This window comes from Prionailurus bengalensis, chromosome A1 (genome assembly GCF_016509475.1).
Source record: "Prionailurus bengalensis isolate Pbe53 chromosome A1, Fcat_Pben_1.1_paternal_pri, whole genome shotgun sequence".
Classification (NCBI taxonomy): Eukaryota; Metazoa; Chordata; class Mammalia; order Carnivora; family Felidae; genus Prionailurus; species Prionailurus bengalensis.
Genome location: NC_057343.1, coordinates 219,105,725 through 219,122,432, shown reverse-complemented (window position 1 = coordinate 219,122,432; position 16,708 = coordinate 219,105,725). Strand labels below are relative to the sequence as shown.

At 33.4% G+C, this 16,708-nt stretch overlaps 1 protein-coding gene across 2 annotated transcripts in view; it reads right to left on the bottom strand.

Moving 5' to 3' along the window:
- Positions 1 to 538: 538 nt before the first annotated feature.
- The window catches only part of CDH9 (cadherin 9), a 136,383-nt gene continuing 120,213 nt past the window's right edge, over positions 539 to 16,708 (bottom strand). Inside the window, exons 8-12 of one of the 2 annotated variants that reach the window (XM_043600720.1) lie at positions 12,192 to 12,364; positions 11,657 to 11,778; positions 6,996 to 7,113; positions 6,648 to 6,899; positions 539 to 1,564 (exon numbers count right to left, since the gene is read on the bottom strand). In XM_043600720.1, coding sequence (XP_043456655.1) covers positions 1,077 to 1,564; positions 6,648 to 6,899; positions 6,996 to 7,113; positions 11,657 to 11,778; positions 12,192 to 12,364 — 1,153 coding nt within the window. In that variant the 3' untranslated portion in view covers positions 539 to 1,076. The remainder of the gene's footprint in view (positions 1,565 to 6,647; positions 6,900 to 6,995; positions 7,114 to 11,656; positions 11,779 to 12,191; positions 12,365 to 16,708) is intronic. The other variant, XM_043600731.1, reaches the window with a different exon arrangement.

Genomic DNA, 16,708 nt, shown 5'->3' with positions numbered 1-16,708 from the left:
TTTAAATTAAAAAAAAACCCTCTAGTTTGTTGATACTCATTGTAAATGTCACCTGGCTTATATTCCATGAATTATCTGATGAGGAGAACAAAATCAGAACTAGTCCTTTTCATTCTGAAAACTTCTGTTGAAGGAGAAAGAGTGATTTACATTTTTTCCCTGATACACATAACATTTCTTACACATACTTCATATACTCTCAAATAAAATTCACTGGCTGATTCTACAGAAAAAATATATAAAAACCATAATCATTCACAAGTATATTTATAATAGTTTATATTTCAAAGGTCTCATATCCTATTGATGGGTAGATATCAGTGGTTGAATAAGCATTTGTCCATATTCAAGTGGCAGAAACAAAAAATCATATCTTATACTAAAGCTCTTTTATAGTCTTGCTACATTCTAGTTCCAAATCACATGCAGTAACTTAGCTGTTTTTTCCCTGAGTAAATTGTGTTTTGTCTATAAAGATGTAAAAAAATTCTGTTATCAGTGAGATCAGAACTGTTTCTAGGAAGTAAATAAAATGATATTTATTTTTATAAATACTAGTTTATTTCATAAAAATACAAAAATATAAATATACATTTATAAAAATATGAATGAATTAACACAAAGACATTCTTCAACTAAATAAATATGGCAGTAATAGTCATTCCTATTTCTTTAGGGATATATTTTCATATTAATTTACAAAGCAGTTGCACAATGTTTAATAGTAAAGGTGACTATAAGTCAGTTAAGAAAACATTTATAAAGTCTTTATATTTAAGGAAAGGCACAAAAAGCCTTTTATGTAATTTGTATTGATTATTGATGTGATATATTTTCGTTCAGAGATTGCTAGGCAAAGAGAGTGAACTGGTTATTATTACTTTTTTTAAAATCTATATCATTCATAGTCATTCACAGAAACTTACTGATTAAGCAAACCCTTACTAAGACAACACCTACGTATTGTTTGTAATTTCAATTTTTAAAAAATTTCCTCCAAGGAAGAGAATGCAGGCCACTCAATCTAGTAACAAGAAGCGTACTTCCACTAACATGGATCAAGTCATACGATACTCTTAATCTCGGTCACTGTCATCACCCCCATACATATCAGCAAGCTTTTTAAAACGAGGTCCCCAGTCGCTGAGGTAATCATAATCTTGGTTACAATCGGCTGTGAGAGACTCCAAAGAACTGAGTGAATCGGCTATGGAATCATTGCCTTCGTAGGCGTATGTTGCCAGTGAATCATAAGGTGGTGCACTTGGGTCTGAGTCATTTTCTTTCAATCTTCGATGGATAAAATCTTGTACATCAATATTTTCCCACAGAGGCACAGTCCTCCTTATCTGAAAAATAGTTTCAGGCATTACATCTCTTCTAAGTTTACTGTCTTCTCTTGCTTCTGGATTCCTTAAGGTGCCAATGTCAAAAGCTTGGGTATCTTCTTCCCCACCACCTTCATCATTATAGGTCACAATGTTGTCACGGACATCGTCTTTTGAAATTATCAGAGGTTCCTTTTTTCTCTGCCTCTTCAGTGCAGCAAACAGCACAACTAAAACTATTAATAATAACAACAACAATAACAACAACAAAGAGAAAATAGTGAAAGTCCATGATTCAGGTTTAAATTAAATATAGCACCCTTTGGAACAACAACAACAACAAAGAGAAAATAGTGAGATTCCATGGTTCAGGTTTAAATTAAATATAGCACATTTTGGAAAGAGAAGTTTGTGTGGTATGAGAGATGCTAAGATTTGTTTGGATAAAAAGTGACTATCCTACACAGTGCCTTGGGCCAATGAGTAAATGTCCTGTATTGATAAAAGAGCAGATATTACAGTCCATTTATTTACTTTCAAGAGTCACTCTCCTGTAGAGCTCTGGCATTGAAAAATCCTTATTCAGTTATGGCTAATTCATTTAGCCAGCTGTTAATTATGTGATATCTCATTCCTTCCAGCAGCAAACTTGCTTAAAAATACTAAAAATCGAAAGCTACACTCATTATTAGCCCAAGATAAATTGAGCAATAATTTAATAGTTTCTTAATGACTCAATATATGCAAAACATCACTCATATACATGCATATATACATAAAAGTGCAATATATGTGTGTATATAATATATACAAAAATATATATGTGCTACTGATCTAATCCTTCTAATAGCTCTTATCTATTTAAATTCCTTTTTGGACCTGGTTTTGAAAGCCTACCTAAAATCTGAGCCATCACTCTATAAACTCTGATATGGAATTCAAATTCTTACTTATCTTTAACCTGTACTCATCTTACAAGATAGTTCAGATTAAAGATAGTTCAGACTAATTATCTTGTTATTGAGGATTTCCTTGACTTATAGAAGTACATTGGAACTTTCTGGCTGACCTGTTATTTGTAATCCCTCTATTTGCTGTATCGTTTTATTTTTTATCTACTTGTGTTATCAAATTAATTGTGAACTCCCCACATGAAATATACTTTCTTATTTTTGTTATGTTACTAAAATGTAACATATGCATATATGTGACAATGAATGTCTGTATGTAAAATAAATACATTTTGAGATTTACAAATACATTTAAAAGTAAGAAAAAATACATAATTTCCAAAATATAAATTTTTCATTGAAAATGGAACAAGTTCCTAATTTTGTATATAAGAAAAGTTAAAAATTAAATAAAGACAAAATTTCCCAGAACACACTTAGACATTGCATGAGAGAAATAAAAAACAGCTTTTCCTTAATTTAGGCAGCTAAATGTTTTGCTAATACTATTTAGGTTTTATTAAAAACAAGAACATGTTGGCTCAAAAATCTATCATTTCTTTTCTTGATTTTTGTATTGAAATCACACAAAGCAAACTCATTTACATTGAAACCACACTTCACCATGGCCCTTGAGTTTCTTGTAACTCCATTAAAGTCTGCCCAGTGCTATTGTCATATCAGCCAAAACACTTTCCTTAGCTCCTAATAATTGGTAGAAAGAATAAAAAAAAATCATTAGTAACATCTTCAGTTAATCTCCATAGAATAGGCTCCGGGTGCTGAGCTATATTCAGAATCATCTTAGAGACAATAAAACAAAAAACTATTCAATAAAAATGAGACCTATCTCTATTTCCCCTATTAAAGGATGAACTTAAGTTAATTAACTCAGCATAGATCTGAAATCCACCAATCTAGTGAATCATGAAGTAGAAAAAAGTTTTTTTTTTATAAATTAATATTGAATTAACTTATAAATTCTCTACTTTCCTCAAAATTTTTATAAACTCTGAGTATAAAATAAGAACAACATAGTCAAATTATATTAAGGGTTCTTAGCTAATATAATATTTATTAACTCCCACAAATGGACCTTGGAACCTGTTCTGTTTTTTCTCCTTTATTGGGTCACAATTACCTGCTTCATTTCCCTAGACTGAGGTTATGTGAATGGAATTTAGAAAGGTAAAGATAATGAATAGAAAAATGTATGTCATTATTTTTATTAATCTATTACTAGAATTTAGTATTTCTATTATGAATATCAGAATATATAAGTACTGTAGTGATAGTAACAGTATGTGTGACTATTAAACCAACAGAAATCATAGAAATTTTATATTGCATTTTAGTTATGATATATCTTAAATAATCATTAGACTTACACTAGAATAAGGCACATATGACAATAATTAAACACATTTTGCTTTTGTTTCTTATTTAATTTGGATAAACATATTTCCTTTTTTTATATATCCTATTATTAATTTATTATTCTAAATAGTTCCCATAGTTTGATTCCCAAGGTGTCTAAGGAACTAAAACAGTTAAAAAGTCCTGCATCAGGTTTTAATCCTCGACTTTGCCTTGTAACATAGACAAACTCTAAGAACTATATTTCTTCAAACTGTAAAGGTAGGTCTGAGATATTATTGTCCATGCTATATCACTGTCTTGCAAAGAGGCAACTCTTTTAACTATAGAAATTTAGTAAGTGTGTGCAAACAACAGGTGTTGGTGAAGATGTGGAGAAAAAGGAACTCTCTTGCATTGTTGGTGGTAATGCAATCTGGTGCAGCCACTCTGGAAAACAGTATGGAGGTTTCTCAAAAAGTTTAAAATAAAAGTACCCTATGATTCAGACATTGCACTACCAGATATTTACCCAAAGAATACAAATATACTAATTCATTACCTACAATAGCCAAATCATGGAAATAGCCCAAATGTACATCCACAGATGAATGGATAAATGGATAAAGAAGATAAATATATATATATATATATATATATATATATATATACACACACACACATACATACATATATATACACATATATACATATACATATATGTGTATATATATACATACATATGTGTATATATATGTACACATATATACACACATACATATATATATACATATATATGTATATATACATACATATGTGTATATATATGCATGTATATATGTATATGTATATATATACATACATATATGTATATACATGCATATATATACATACATATACATATGTATGTGTGTAGGCATATGTATATATGTGTGTGGAGATATATATATACACATACATATGTATATACATATATATATACACATACATATGTGTATATATATATGTATGTGTGTGTATATATATATATATATATATATATCTCCACACACACAATGAATATTACTCAGACATAAAAAAGAATGAAATCTTGCCATTTGTAACAATGTGGACAGAGCTAAAGAGTATTATGCTAAGTGAAATAAATCAGAGAAAGACAAATACCCTATGATTTCACTCATATGTGGAATCAACATGGGAAAAAAGAGAGAGGCATAAAACAGACTGTTAACTATAGGGAACAACCTGAGGGTTACTGGAGGGGAACTGTGTGTGTGGGGGGGGGGGATGGGTTAAATGGGTGATGGGGATTAAGGAGTGCACTTGTGATGAGCACAGTGTGTTGTATGGAAGTGTTGATATTGTACACCTGAAATTAAAACTACATTGTACATTAACTAAATGGAATTCAAACAAAAACTTTTTAAAAAGATGAAATCACAGAAAAAAATGTTTTAGGAACTTTGATAATGAAACCTTCTGAATTAGAAACAATTTTAACTAAAATAATAGAAAATCCCTCCATCTTTATGCAATCGGTTGGGAAGGTGGAAAACAAGAAATGTGTGCCTTCTATATTGTATAGGGCAGGAAGGTGGCCGAGTTCTCAAAATAAAGAAACAACTTGTAGGATTTCTGCTTCGAAAAAACTGTTAAACAATTTAGTGTCATAAGACATAGTATGTAAGCTTATTAGGGGGCACTTTTGTTTCCTCATGTATGCATGCGTGTCTTTGTGTGTGTATTATCTTAATATAGAAATTTAAAAGTCAAATTTAAAATATGCATATTTCCATGTTGTCCTAAATTAGGAAAGTAGAGCTATGTGACCAAATAAAACAATATAATATCAGTAGCACTTAGCTGAAAGGTAAGCCAAAATTGATACTTCATGGGGATACAAAAATATTTTACAGAAGAGCTGAAATTTCTAGCAGCAGTTCTGAGATGTGGACTGGTGTTGGTGTATGTATGTTCTAAAGCACCCTGAAAAAATGTTTTTCTAAATAGTTGGATCATTTGAACTGAGACAAATGTTTTCCCCTCACTTTTATCAATCCCCCACTGAAGTCGCATAAGGATATCTGGCCAGAGGGATTTCATCCAGATTGCTTGAAAGGATTTGCGGTGAAAAGGAGCCAGCACATATGAGCATTGGAACATAAATTTGGCTGGCTCTCATGCCCTAAGCATAAGCATTTTGGATGAATATTTGATGGAAACAATTTTGGGGGGAATGTTTTACAGTGGAACAACTGTTTAATTGAATTAAATCGTTGTCCTGTTAGGGCATGCTCAAATCAAACATTTGCTATAGCAAGCATGACTTTATTTAGAAAATACTGCAGGACTACGTAGACCACAATGCCATACTGATATTTTTAAAAATGAACTTAAACCTTTAATTTGCACCTATGTTCAAATTGTATCAATAAAATGCTCATCTTATATTGACAATTTAAATGCATTTGCCAACTAGGTGTCTAATATACATAACTTGGTATTTGTTAGCTATATTATTTGTAAAGGTAGTCTTTGACTTTGAGAATAATGGTTTAGAAGGAGAATTCTGAAATAGACTAATATATTGAACGCTATTTAAAACACTTTCTAAATGACTGAATTTATGTAAGTTACTTAGTCTTCCTTGAGAAGAACCAGAGTATCCATCTTATGGAGTTGATACAAAAAGTAAATCAGTTGTAAAAGTAAATGTCCTGAGAACAGTGACCATGATTAGCTAGTACTAAACAGTATAATACAAAATAGATTTTAAAATGTGTGTGTATACATGTATATGGCATGAGCTGTTAGCTCTGTTTTTCATCTCTAGAAAGCTAGTCCTATCCTCAGAGACAACTAGATTTTTTTTCAAGTCGAAAGAACAATTTCAATAAAGAGTTAAAAATGTCAATCTTTCACTCTAGAGAAGTGTGCTTTTCAGTAGCCCCATCACTGAACAGTGCAGGAGAGACTTATTTGAGTCAAATGAACATTCAGAGGCAGAGCTTACCAAGGAGTATGATGATGCAGAGAAGGATGGCGATCAGAGCCCCTGTGCTGAGACCCGCCGAGAGGACCAAGGCCTCTGCATTGCAGGACTGCATGTTTCCTTGATTATCACAAGCGCACACACGGATAGTGAGTGTGCCGGTGCTGCTTTGAATTGGATAATCATTGTCAAATATTAAAATCGGTAGTAGATAGGTGCTCATTTTGTTGCGGCTATACCCGTCTTTTCGAGTCATGATTCCTGCTGTATTATCTAAAAAAAAAAAAAAAAGTGGGGGAAACAATTCAGTCCAGTCTTTAATTTTAGAACATAAGGCCTTATAATTTTACTTTAAAAAATATTCTGTACCTTTATTATCTACAATGGTGAAGTTCGGATTGAGAGGAAATTCTGGCACTGGTTCAAAGAAAAATTTGTGGCCTCGGGGAGGATCATCTCTGTCCATGACACTGACAGTCTGAATCAGCTGAAACCAAGTCAATAAATGAAATAAAGCACAACAAAAAGCAACGCATGTTGTTTTTATAGGACATTTTAAATCAGTGTTTGGGTTTTAAAAATATCACTGACATTAAAGAAATAAAAAGAGCCCATTTTCAGAAATTATGGCAAAGCTTTTTATGGTTCTGTATAATATAACAATTAGTTAAGGATAAAAAAATGTCCATCAAGTATTACCGTGCAAGGTATCTCTATGAATTATTGTCCGATTCCCAGCCGCTGCAATATCCAACCTTAAAGAAAAATTCAATCACTCCAACATCTCCTCTTTTAACATTGTTAGAATGTCCCAGTGTGTTTTAATAATAATTGGTTACCAATCTGTCGCCTCCACTAAATAACGATTGTCTCAAAGGCAGAGAACATAACAGATGCACTTTTCAAAAACAAAAGTGCTTAGCACAGCCACTCTTACAGACCAAGGACACTATGAATATAGTTTTGAAACAATGAGTAATATGCCACATGATACCAGAAAGCAAAAGATTTTAAAGCTAGGGGGCACCATAACTACAATCACATTGCATAGTTTATTCAACTTATTTGTTTTTCTTTTAGTGGTATTTGCAAAGCTTAGAGATACAAATAAATGCTTTTAAGGTTTCATAAAATCAGTGTTGACGTTGAGAAATTATGACATCTCTTAGCTGTGCTTGCTGTAAGATACAGGTGTGCCCTCGTGTGAAGACGAAGCTGCAAATTACAGGTCACACAAAAAATTCTACTGAACATTTTACAGTGGAAAAAGCACCAAGCTACATATCGGGTGCCTGTTTTCCTAGTCCTGGGTCTGCCATCTGTGTGGCTTGAAATCATAGCCACTTAATTACTCTTACTTTCAAATTTCTTTTCCACAAAAACAGTTGCACCACTCACTTAGAGGCATAGTAGTCCGACTTCTGTGATGAACAACTGTTGGAATTTCATAGTAGTTTGGCATATCCACAGTTTTTGTTACTGTGAACCTTCTGTAGCCATACTAACCTGACGACTCACTAGTCAGTGTTTTTTCCTCTTTTAATACTAACTAGGATTTCACTCATTTTATTGACAGAGTGGCATGTAGCCTTATACTTCTTTATATAATTCTTCTGTATGTGTACAATTATTAAGAGAAATTTTTTTTTCAACGTTTTTATTTTATTTTTGGGACAGAGAGAGACAGAGCATGAACGGGGGAGGGGCAGAGAGAGAGGGAGACACAGAATCGGAAACAGGCTCCAGGCTCTGAGCCATCAGCCCAGAGCCCGACGCGGGGCTTGAACTCACGGACCGCGAGATCGTGACCTGGCTGAAGTCGGACGCTTAACCGACTGCGCCACCCAGGCGCCCCTATTAAGAGAAATTTAATGCACATTTTCTCCTTAGAAGATTGGGTCATGACATAGAAAAAAATACTTTTAAGACTTCAGCACTTTTGCTTAACCTCCTGTTCCATATTGGCAATGATATATCCAATATTTAGCAATATTTTATTTTATTTTATTTTATTTTATTTTATTTTATTTTATTTTTAATGTTTATTTATTGTTGAGAGACAGAGACAGAGCATGAACATGGGAGGGGCAAACAGAGGAGGAAACACAGAATCCAAAGCATGCTCCAGGCTCTGAGCTGTCAGCACAGAGCCCGCCATGGGACTTGAACCCACAAACCGCGAGATCATGACCTGACTCGAAGTTGGCGCTTAACGGACTGAGCCACCCAGGCGCCCCATGATATTTAGCAATATTTTAAATCATAAACAATGTAGGTCCTCTGGTTATACGGCAGAGTTCTTGAAGTGATTAGATCAGCCATTGTTTAAGCATATTTTAACAGAGAATACATATCCGTAGCTTAAAATACATTTTTAACCTTGTTACTTTTAACAAGCAAATTGTTATGTGTCAAGTATAGAAACAACGACAGAAATTTTAATACTAATAGTATCTATTAAAATAATTTTTAGTTCAGATCAATTATTTTTATCAATTATTAATTTGTAATACATATCAATTACTCACATGAAAAGCAAATTAATAGATAAACGAGTAAAGAATATCTATACACTGTTGTCAATTGACTTCTTTCTCTACAAGACATATGTTCAAATCCTAATTTCCAGTACCTGTGAATGTGATCTTATTTGGAAACAGGCTCTCGTAGATCCAGTCAAGTTAAGATGAAACCGTGGTGGATTAGTGTGGAGCCTAATCCAATGACTGGATTTTTCCCATAAGAAGAGGGAAATAGGGATACAGATAGAATGTCACAGGACAGTGTATGCAGAGATTGGAGTAATTTTTATAAACCAAGGGATGCCAATGGTTTCTGGCACTCACAGGGACTAGGAAATGGCAAGAAAGAGTCTACTCCTATAGTTTATAGAGAGGGGATGGCCTGCTGACACGTTGATTCCAGACTTTATTCTCCAGAACTGTGTGAGAGCGGATTTCTGTTTTAAGCTTTCTAGTTTGTGGTAATCTCTCATGGTAGCCTTAGGAAACTAATACAGCTGTGAAAATGGCCACACATTTATGAAAAATGTTCAGCCCAAATAATTTTGGGAGGATCCGTGTTAAAATTATTATGAGATACTATTTTTCAGTAGACATTTTAAAATCTAGTGTTGCCCAATAAATAGGCAGTCATCCACTAGATATATGACATATTTAGGCAACTATTTGGAGGCATTGATGAACATTTACATATCAAATTTATTCCTACTTTGAAGGTTGTATCAAAGGAAAAGAATACCAGGTAGTATATAAATATAAATGTACTGCAATGCTCATTATAGTGCTGTCTGCTGAGTAATATTTTGTTTGTAAACCAAATTTCCATTTTAAGTCGGTAGTTGAATAAACTAATGGATGTATAGCTATGCTGTGAAAATTCAGCATTGTTTTAAAAATAATCATTTGCTAAACTGAGTGTATGTCCATTACATGTTGCAAAGTGAAAAAAGAAAAACAATTTTTAATCCAGATAACTATGTAATGATGCTTTTTTGGCAAGTAAGAATAAGAATAATAATACCCCAATTCTATCTTTTGTGTATGCAAGTGGAATATGGTACATATCTCTGTCTTAGTCTACCTGCTTGGGCTGCCGTAAAAATTATGCAGCCTGGATGGCTTCAATGGCAGAAATTTATTTTTCTCACAGTTCTGGAGACTGGAAGTCTGAGATCAAGGTCTGTGAGAGCTTTCTTTTGGGCTTGCAGACAGCTGCCTTCTTGCTACGTCCTTACAATGCCTTCCCTTTAAGTGTATGCATAAAAAGAGAGAGAGGGAGAGTGATGTATCTGTTGTCTCTTCCTTAAAGGACACTAATCCTTTCAGATCATAGCCCTAACCTTATGAAATCCTTTAACTTTATTTGCTTTCTTAAAAGCTCTATCTCCATACTGGGGGTTAGGGTTTCAAATGAACATTTGGTCCATTGCAATCTCTATTGGAATAAAAAGAAGACTGTATTTCACTTTTATTTTCTGTGTTTAAAAAAACATGATGGAGGGGTGCCTGGGTGTCTAAGTTGGTTGGGCGTCCGATTTCCGCTCAGGTTATGATCTCATAGATCATGAGTTCGAGCCCCGAGTTGGGCTCTGTGCTTACAGCTCAGAGCCTGGAGCCTGCTTCAGATTCTGTCTCCCTCTCTCTCTGCCCCTCCCCTGCTCACACTCTGTCTGTCTCTCTCCTTCAAAAATAAATAAATATTAAAAAAATAAATAAAATAAAATAAAAAACATGATGAAATTATATATGATTCTTAACACCCACCCACTTTTTCCTTAAAAAATCTTAATAACTTGTTAAAATTTCCTTCAATGAAATTTGTGCAGTTACTATCTTTTGTAAAATACTATATTAGTGTCAAAAATGAACATATTCTGCAGTTGCTTAAAGTTACTTTAGAGATATCTTATATATGAGGGGACTTTGCAAGAGGACTTTGTAACTTTTGTACAATCTCTTTTTATCTCAAGAAGATTAAAGTTGAAAAATCACAAAGTATAATTATCAACCAAAATGTCTTGCCTGAGAGATTAAAAGAGGAAAATGTAATGAACAAGGTAATTATTTGATTCCCTTTATACTAACACAGAAGAATTTCATGTTCATACTTCATGTGTTATTTAGTAATGTATTTCCATTCTATTCTTGAATATAACTCAGTTTCAGCATAATTATGAATCCAGGAAGAAACTATTTCTTATAGATAGATAGATAGATAGATAGATAGATAGAACTATATGTATAGATATTTATTATATACCAGTATATAAATTAAAGCATATATTACAACTTTTTCTATTATATCATGGGTTCCATAATAGAAAACACTTCAAAAGTTACCTTTTTAGATCCTGTGAATGTTCTGGTAAGGGGAGATAAACAGGTGACAAAGAGGAATGGCAATAATTTGCATGAAAAAAAAAAGATTTGTTCAAGTGAATGAATATAATGGTAACTGCCTTTGGAAACAGGAAAAAACAAATTTAAGTTTATAATGGTTTTATTTACCTGCCCAGGCTTTGCATTTTCACAAACAAATGTTTCATAGTACATGGCAAATTCCGGAGCATGGTCATTTATATCTAGAATTCTGATGAAGACAGGGATGTGGCTACTTTGTTTTGAGTTATCTGCAACAAGAACATGTGTAAGACTTCAGTCTCATTTACAGAGAAGCGGTGACACCACTCTCCCCATTTGTAACTTAGCAACAGATCATTTATGTGGTATTCACTTTCTCAATTGGATTGCTGATGAATATCTCAGCTTGCTTACAGGGTCCAGATGGAAAGCATGATTAAAAAGAGGAGAATATGATTGAGAATGAAGTATTATTATTTGTAAGACATAATTTTCTTAGATTACTTATTTTTATGAGGTTAGATTATATTTCCATCCTACAGTAAGCTATAAGAGAAAATTAAATTTAAAAAGTGGATATTTGATAGTCATTAAATAATATAATATCCAACACACACTCAGGCTGCTAACGATAAAATTATTTCACTCAAGAAATAGAGTCTACTTATTGCTGTTATTTTACCACTTTGGTGTTCAGATGGATGTATTTCCCACTCACTTATTTCTGTGGCTGTAATGGTGATGTTGTGCCAAGGAGATGATTCCCGGTCCAGAGGTTTCAAAGTGAAAATAGAGCCATTTTCGGAGTGAATACTAAAAATCCGGTCCATATCAGTATGCCGATCAATGGAGTATCTGGCAGAAAAGAGATTCGTGAATCTAGGCATTATTTTAAGATTATTAGTTCATCTACTATTTCTTAAAAGTTATAGGCAATTCAAACAATGTTCTCATAAAGTCATGACAGTAAAATGCTAATAATTTGAATTTTTATTTAAAAATTTTTATTTAAAAATTTATTTAAAAATTTTTATTTAAAACTTGAATTTTTACTTAATGTAACTGTCACTTAGACGATTTGATATGTTTGGCCTTTTCCATCATTACTATTCTACGATTGTGTGACTTTAGAGTTATTATTTATACTCAGGAATACTTGCAGCAGCCTTTGAGTGAGTTTTTAATTGTCACTTGATTTGCTTATCCTATCATAGACCTATTGCAGTGCTTGAGACATATTAAGTAGTCATATTAAATTTGATGGAGTCAGTTGCATAGATAAATTGAAATTATGTTAAAAAGAAACATAAGAACTTGTCCACAGAGTCCTTATGGCTATAAGTGAATAGAGAAACTGTTGTAAAATACTTTGCTCTTGAATGGCTCTCTTTTAGGGAACATATCAGCTGAATCAAAGGTCATCCTCCAATCTATTCCTCTGACCTATTCCAGATAAAAATGAAATGACATATTACATAGAGTTCCATGACTCTTTCTCATCAGGGTTGGATATGGACACTCTATGATTGGCAAAATAATGCCTCCTCATGTCCCCCAAAGGATGCCTACTTCTTAATCCCTGAAACCTATGGATATGTTACTTTACATGGTAAAAGTAACTTTGTAAATGTGATTAAGGTTAAAGTCATTGAGAAGGAAGACTATTCTTAATTATCTACATAGGCCTAAATGAATCATGCAAACCATTTAAAGTGGATGAAGAAGGCAGAGAAGTGCTCTAGAGAAATGAGACAGGAGGGAAAAAAAAAGAGATTTAAAGTATGGAAAGGAATTGATCTCTTATTGCTGGCTTTGAGGATTGCAGGAAGGGGTATCATGCCAAAGGATGCAGGCCACCTCTAGAAACTCAGAATGAACCTCCAGATGAAAGACAGCAAGAAAATAAGAATTACAGTCCTGCAACTGCAAGGAACTGAAATCTACTAATAACCTAAATGAGGAAGGAAATGATTGCTCTCCTACCGTGTCCAGACAGGAATATGGCCCTGTCCACAGTAACATCTTTAGCCCAGTGAGATTCATCCCAGATCTCGAACCCATAAAACTTTAAGATAATAAATATAAGTTACTTTAAGCACTAAGGTTATGGTAATTTGTTATGGCAGCAATAGAAGGCTGTAATGTAATCATAAGAAAGATCTTTTAAAAGGCTAGCTTATAATAAAATACCTTAGGTCAGGCCATGTTAGGCTGTACTAACACATCTCTGAGATTTCTGCTGCTGAGTATCTAATTAAGCCATATAGGAAAATAAGTGTTTCTCAAACATTAACTTTCATATGAATTACATTGGGATTTATTTATTTATTTATTTATTTAAATTATTTTTTTTTATTTTTTTTCAACGTTTATTTATTTATTTTTTGGGACAGAGAGAGACAGAGCATGAACGGGGGAGGGGCAGAGAGAGAGGGAGACACAGAATCGGAAACAGGCTCCAGGCTCTGAGCCATCAGCCCAGAGCCTGACGCGGGGCTCGAACTCACGGACCGCGAGATCGTGACCTGGCTGAAGTCGGACGCTTAACCGACTACTGCGCCACCCAGGCGCCCCTATTTTTAATTATTTAAAAAATTTGTTTTTAACGTTTATTCATTTTTGAGAGACAGAGAGTGACAGAGCATGAGTGGGGGAGGAGCAGAGAGAGAGAGGGAGACACAGGATCTGAAGCAGGCTCCAGGCTCTGAGCTGTCAGCACGGAGCCCAGCACAGGGCTTGAACCCATGAACCAGGAAATCATGACCTGAACCAAAGTCGGATGCTTAACTGACTGAGCCACCCAGGCACCCCTACATTGGGATCTTTTTAAAAACGGATTCTGATTCAGTAGGTCAGGTGTTGGAGCTGGGATTTTGTATTTCTAACAAACATCTTAGGTCAATCCCATGTTATAAGACTTTAGACAAGACTTAATATAGTAAAGCTATATACCATGGGATAAACTGTTCAGAATAAAGATGGAAAAAGGAAGAAAATGACAGACAACAAAGAAACTAATCAACATCTGGTGTAGTTCTCATTTTTCTAAATATCAAAGTCACTTAACAAATGAACTCCTTTTTGATCTGGTGAATTTGGAAATTACAGCTCCCATTATAAATCTGTAATATATTCACTATCAAACATTGACTTTCATAGACATAAGTAATAGAAATTGAGCAGCCAGTGTTCCTTTTTTTTTTTTTTGCTTCCAAGATTTTATTTAAATTCAAATTAGTTAGCATATAGTGTAATATTGGTTTCAGGAGTAGAATTTAGTGATTCATCAATTACATACAACATCCAGTGCTCATCTCAACAAGTGCCCTCCTTAATTCTCATTGCCCATTTAGCCCAAATCCTCCTGCCTACCTCCCCTCCAGCAGCCCCCAGTTTGTTCTCTACAGTTAAGTAGTAGTTAAGAGTCTTTTATGGTTTACCACCCACACTGCTTTTATCTTATTGTTCTAAACATTGTGAAACATTTGTAATTTAAAAAATATTTGATGAAAATACATTTAGGTTTTCTATGATTTTTTTGTTTGTTTGCTTTGGTTGTTTTAAAAAAGAGCCTGTGATTTAGTCTATGGCTATAAGACCTATATTGAACTTAAAGGATCCATTAGTAAACTCAGATTCCCAAAATAATTATAATAATTTAACATCATGGGCCTTGCCTAATTTATTTCATGCTAAATTTTATAAAATGATTGTCTCAACTGACAGATACTATTTCAAAGTAAGTATTTGAGCATGTGGGGAAAAAATATGTATGTACTGGATTTCATCTCAAAGGTGGAATAGCTAAAAACTTTGCATGGTTGGTTTTAGATTCTTGTCTGTACCTTAGTCTCAAGATAGAAAACCAGTCCAGTCACCTTCTTGCCCTTTGGAAGAGTTTTGCAATGGGCAGTAGAGCTACATGGAAATGGTAGTATCTTTTCACTTTTTCAATAATCATAATGGTAATTTTTCTACATGGTGTTATGAAAATAATTTGGGAGATTTGAAAAAACCTTATATAATATATGGTCACTGCCTAATACTAGTGATACTTTTGATGTGGGAACTCCTAAGCAGATCACTAGAACCAAGATATAAAAATCAGTATATAAAATACATAATGGCGTATGCATATATCTCCTAGGAACAAAAGTTCTATCAGATTTTAACCAACAATTCAATGTCAGACAAGGATCTGAGATGACTCTTATTTTTCAAATAACTATTAATGTACTAAAATTGAGGACAACGGTCATATTAAATTTTCTCTTTTTAATCTCTATTGCTTAATACATGTAAAAAAAATACAGTGTTTCCTATCTCTAGAGGTCAAGTCTCCTATAATTTAGTTCCTAACGTGGACTAGGAAAGTCATTAGAACATTTTTTAAAATGTTCTATTTTACTTAAATAGTTACACCAAATTCTGCTCATGAATAAAACAAACCTAAAATGAACACAAAGAAAGCACAGTAAAAGAACATAACTCAACCACATCTATTATTGAATGGAATTCAATTTATAATATTTGCCTGAATATATATGTATTTTTTCATTGTTGGAAAAGTCAATAGCAACCATTATCTGCTTATGGCTAAACAGACATTGGATTTCTTCTTACTGTTTGAACTGCAGATCAAAATTAAAAAAATATCCTTTATGTTTATTATTACTTGCCCTAGAGATTAGCATGGGTGTTTCTATGATTGAGGAATAGCTAACAATTCTAACCTTATGTAAGTCCAGCTTTGACTCACTTGGAACTTATGTGGGACCAAAATAAGTCTGGGTTTCTGACTGTTCTACGCTTAGATTCAATCTTGAAAGGAACTACTTTTCAGGTTGAGACTTCATGATGGAGAACCACTTTGACAATTTAGAAATAGCTCAGTTTAACATGAATACTGCCAACTTCCAGGTCTATATTTGCCCTAGTGCAAATGATGTCTCACAATTTGTCAAAACCCAGAAATATTTTTCTTTTATCCAGCAGCCAGTATTCTATTTTCAACACAGAATGGGGCATTTTTATTTACCTATTAATAATAAATACAGTGGATTGCCACAGATGACCAGAAGGAACCTGATAAACACTTAACACAGAACAAAGCTATCTCTGTGTTCTAGTAGACGGCCTATTAAAACAACACTATTTTATTGATCTCCTTACATTTAAGTTTGAGCAATAAGTTTTGTT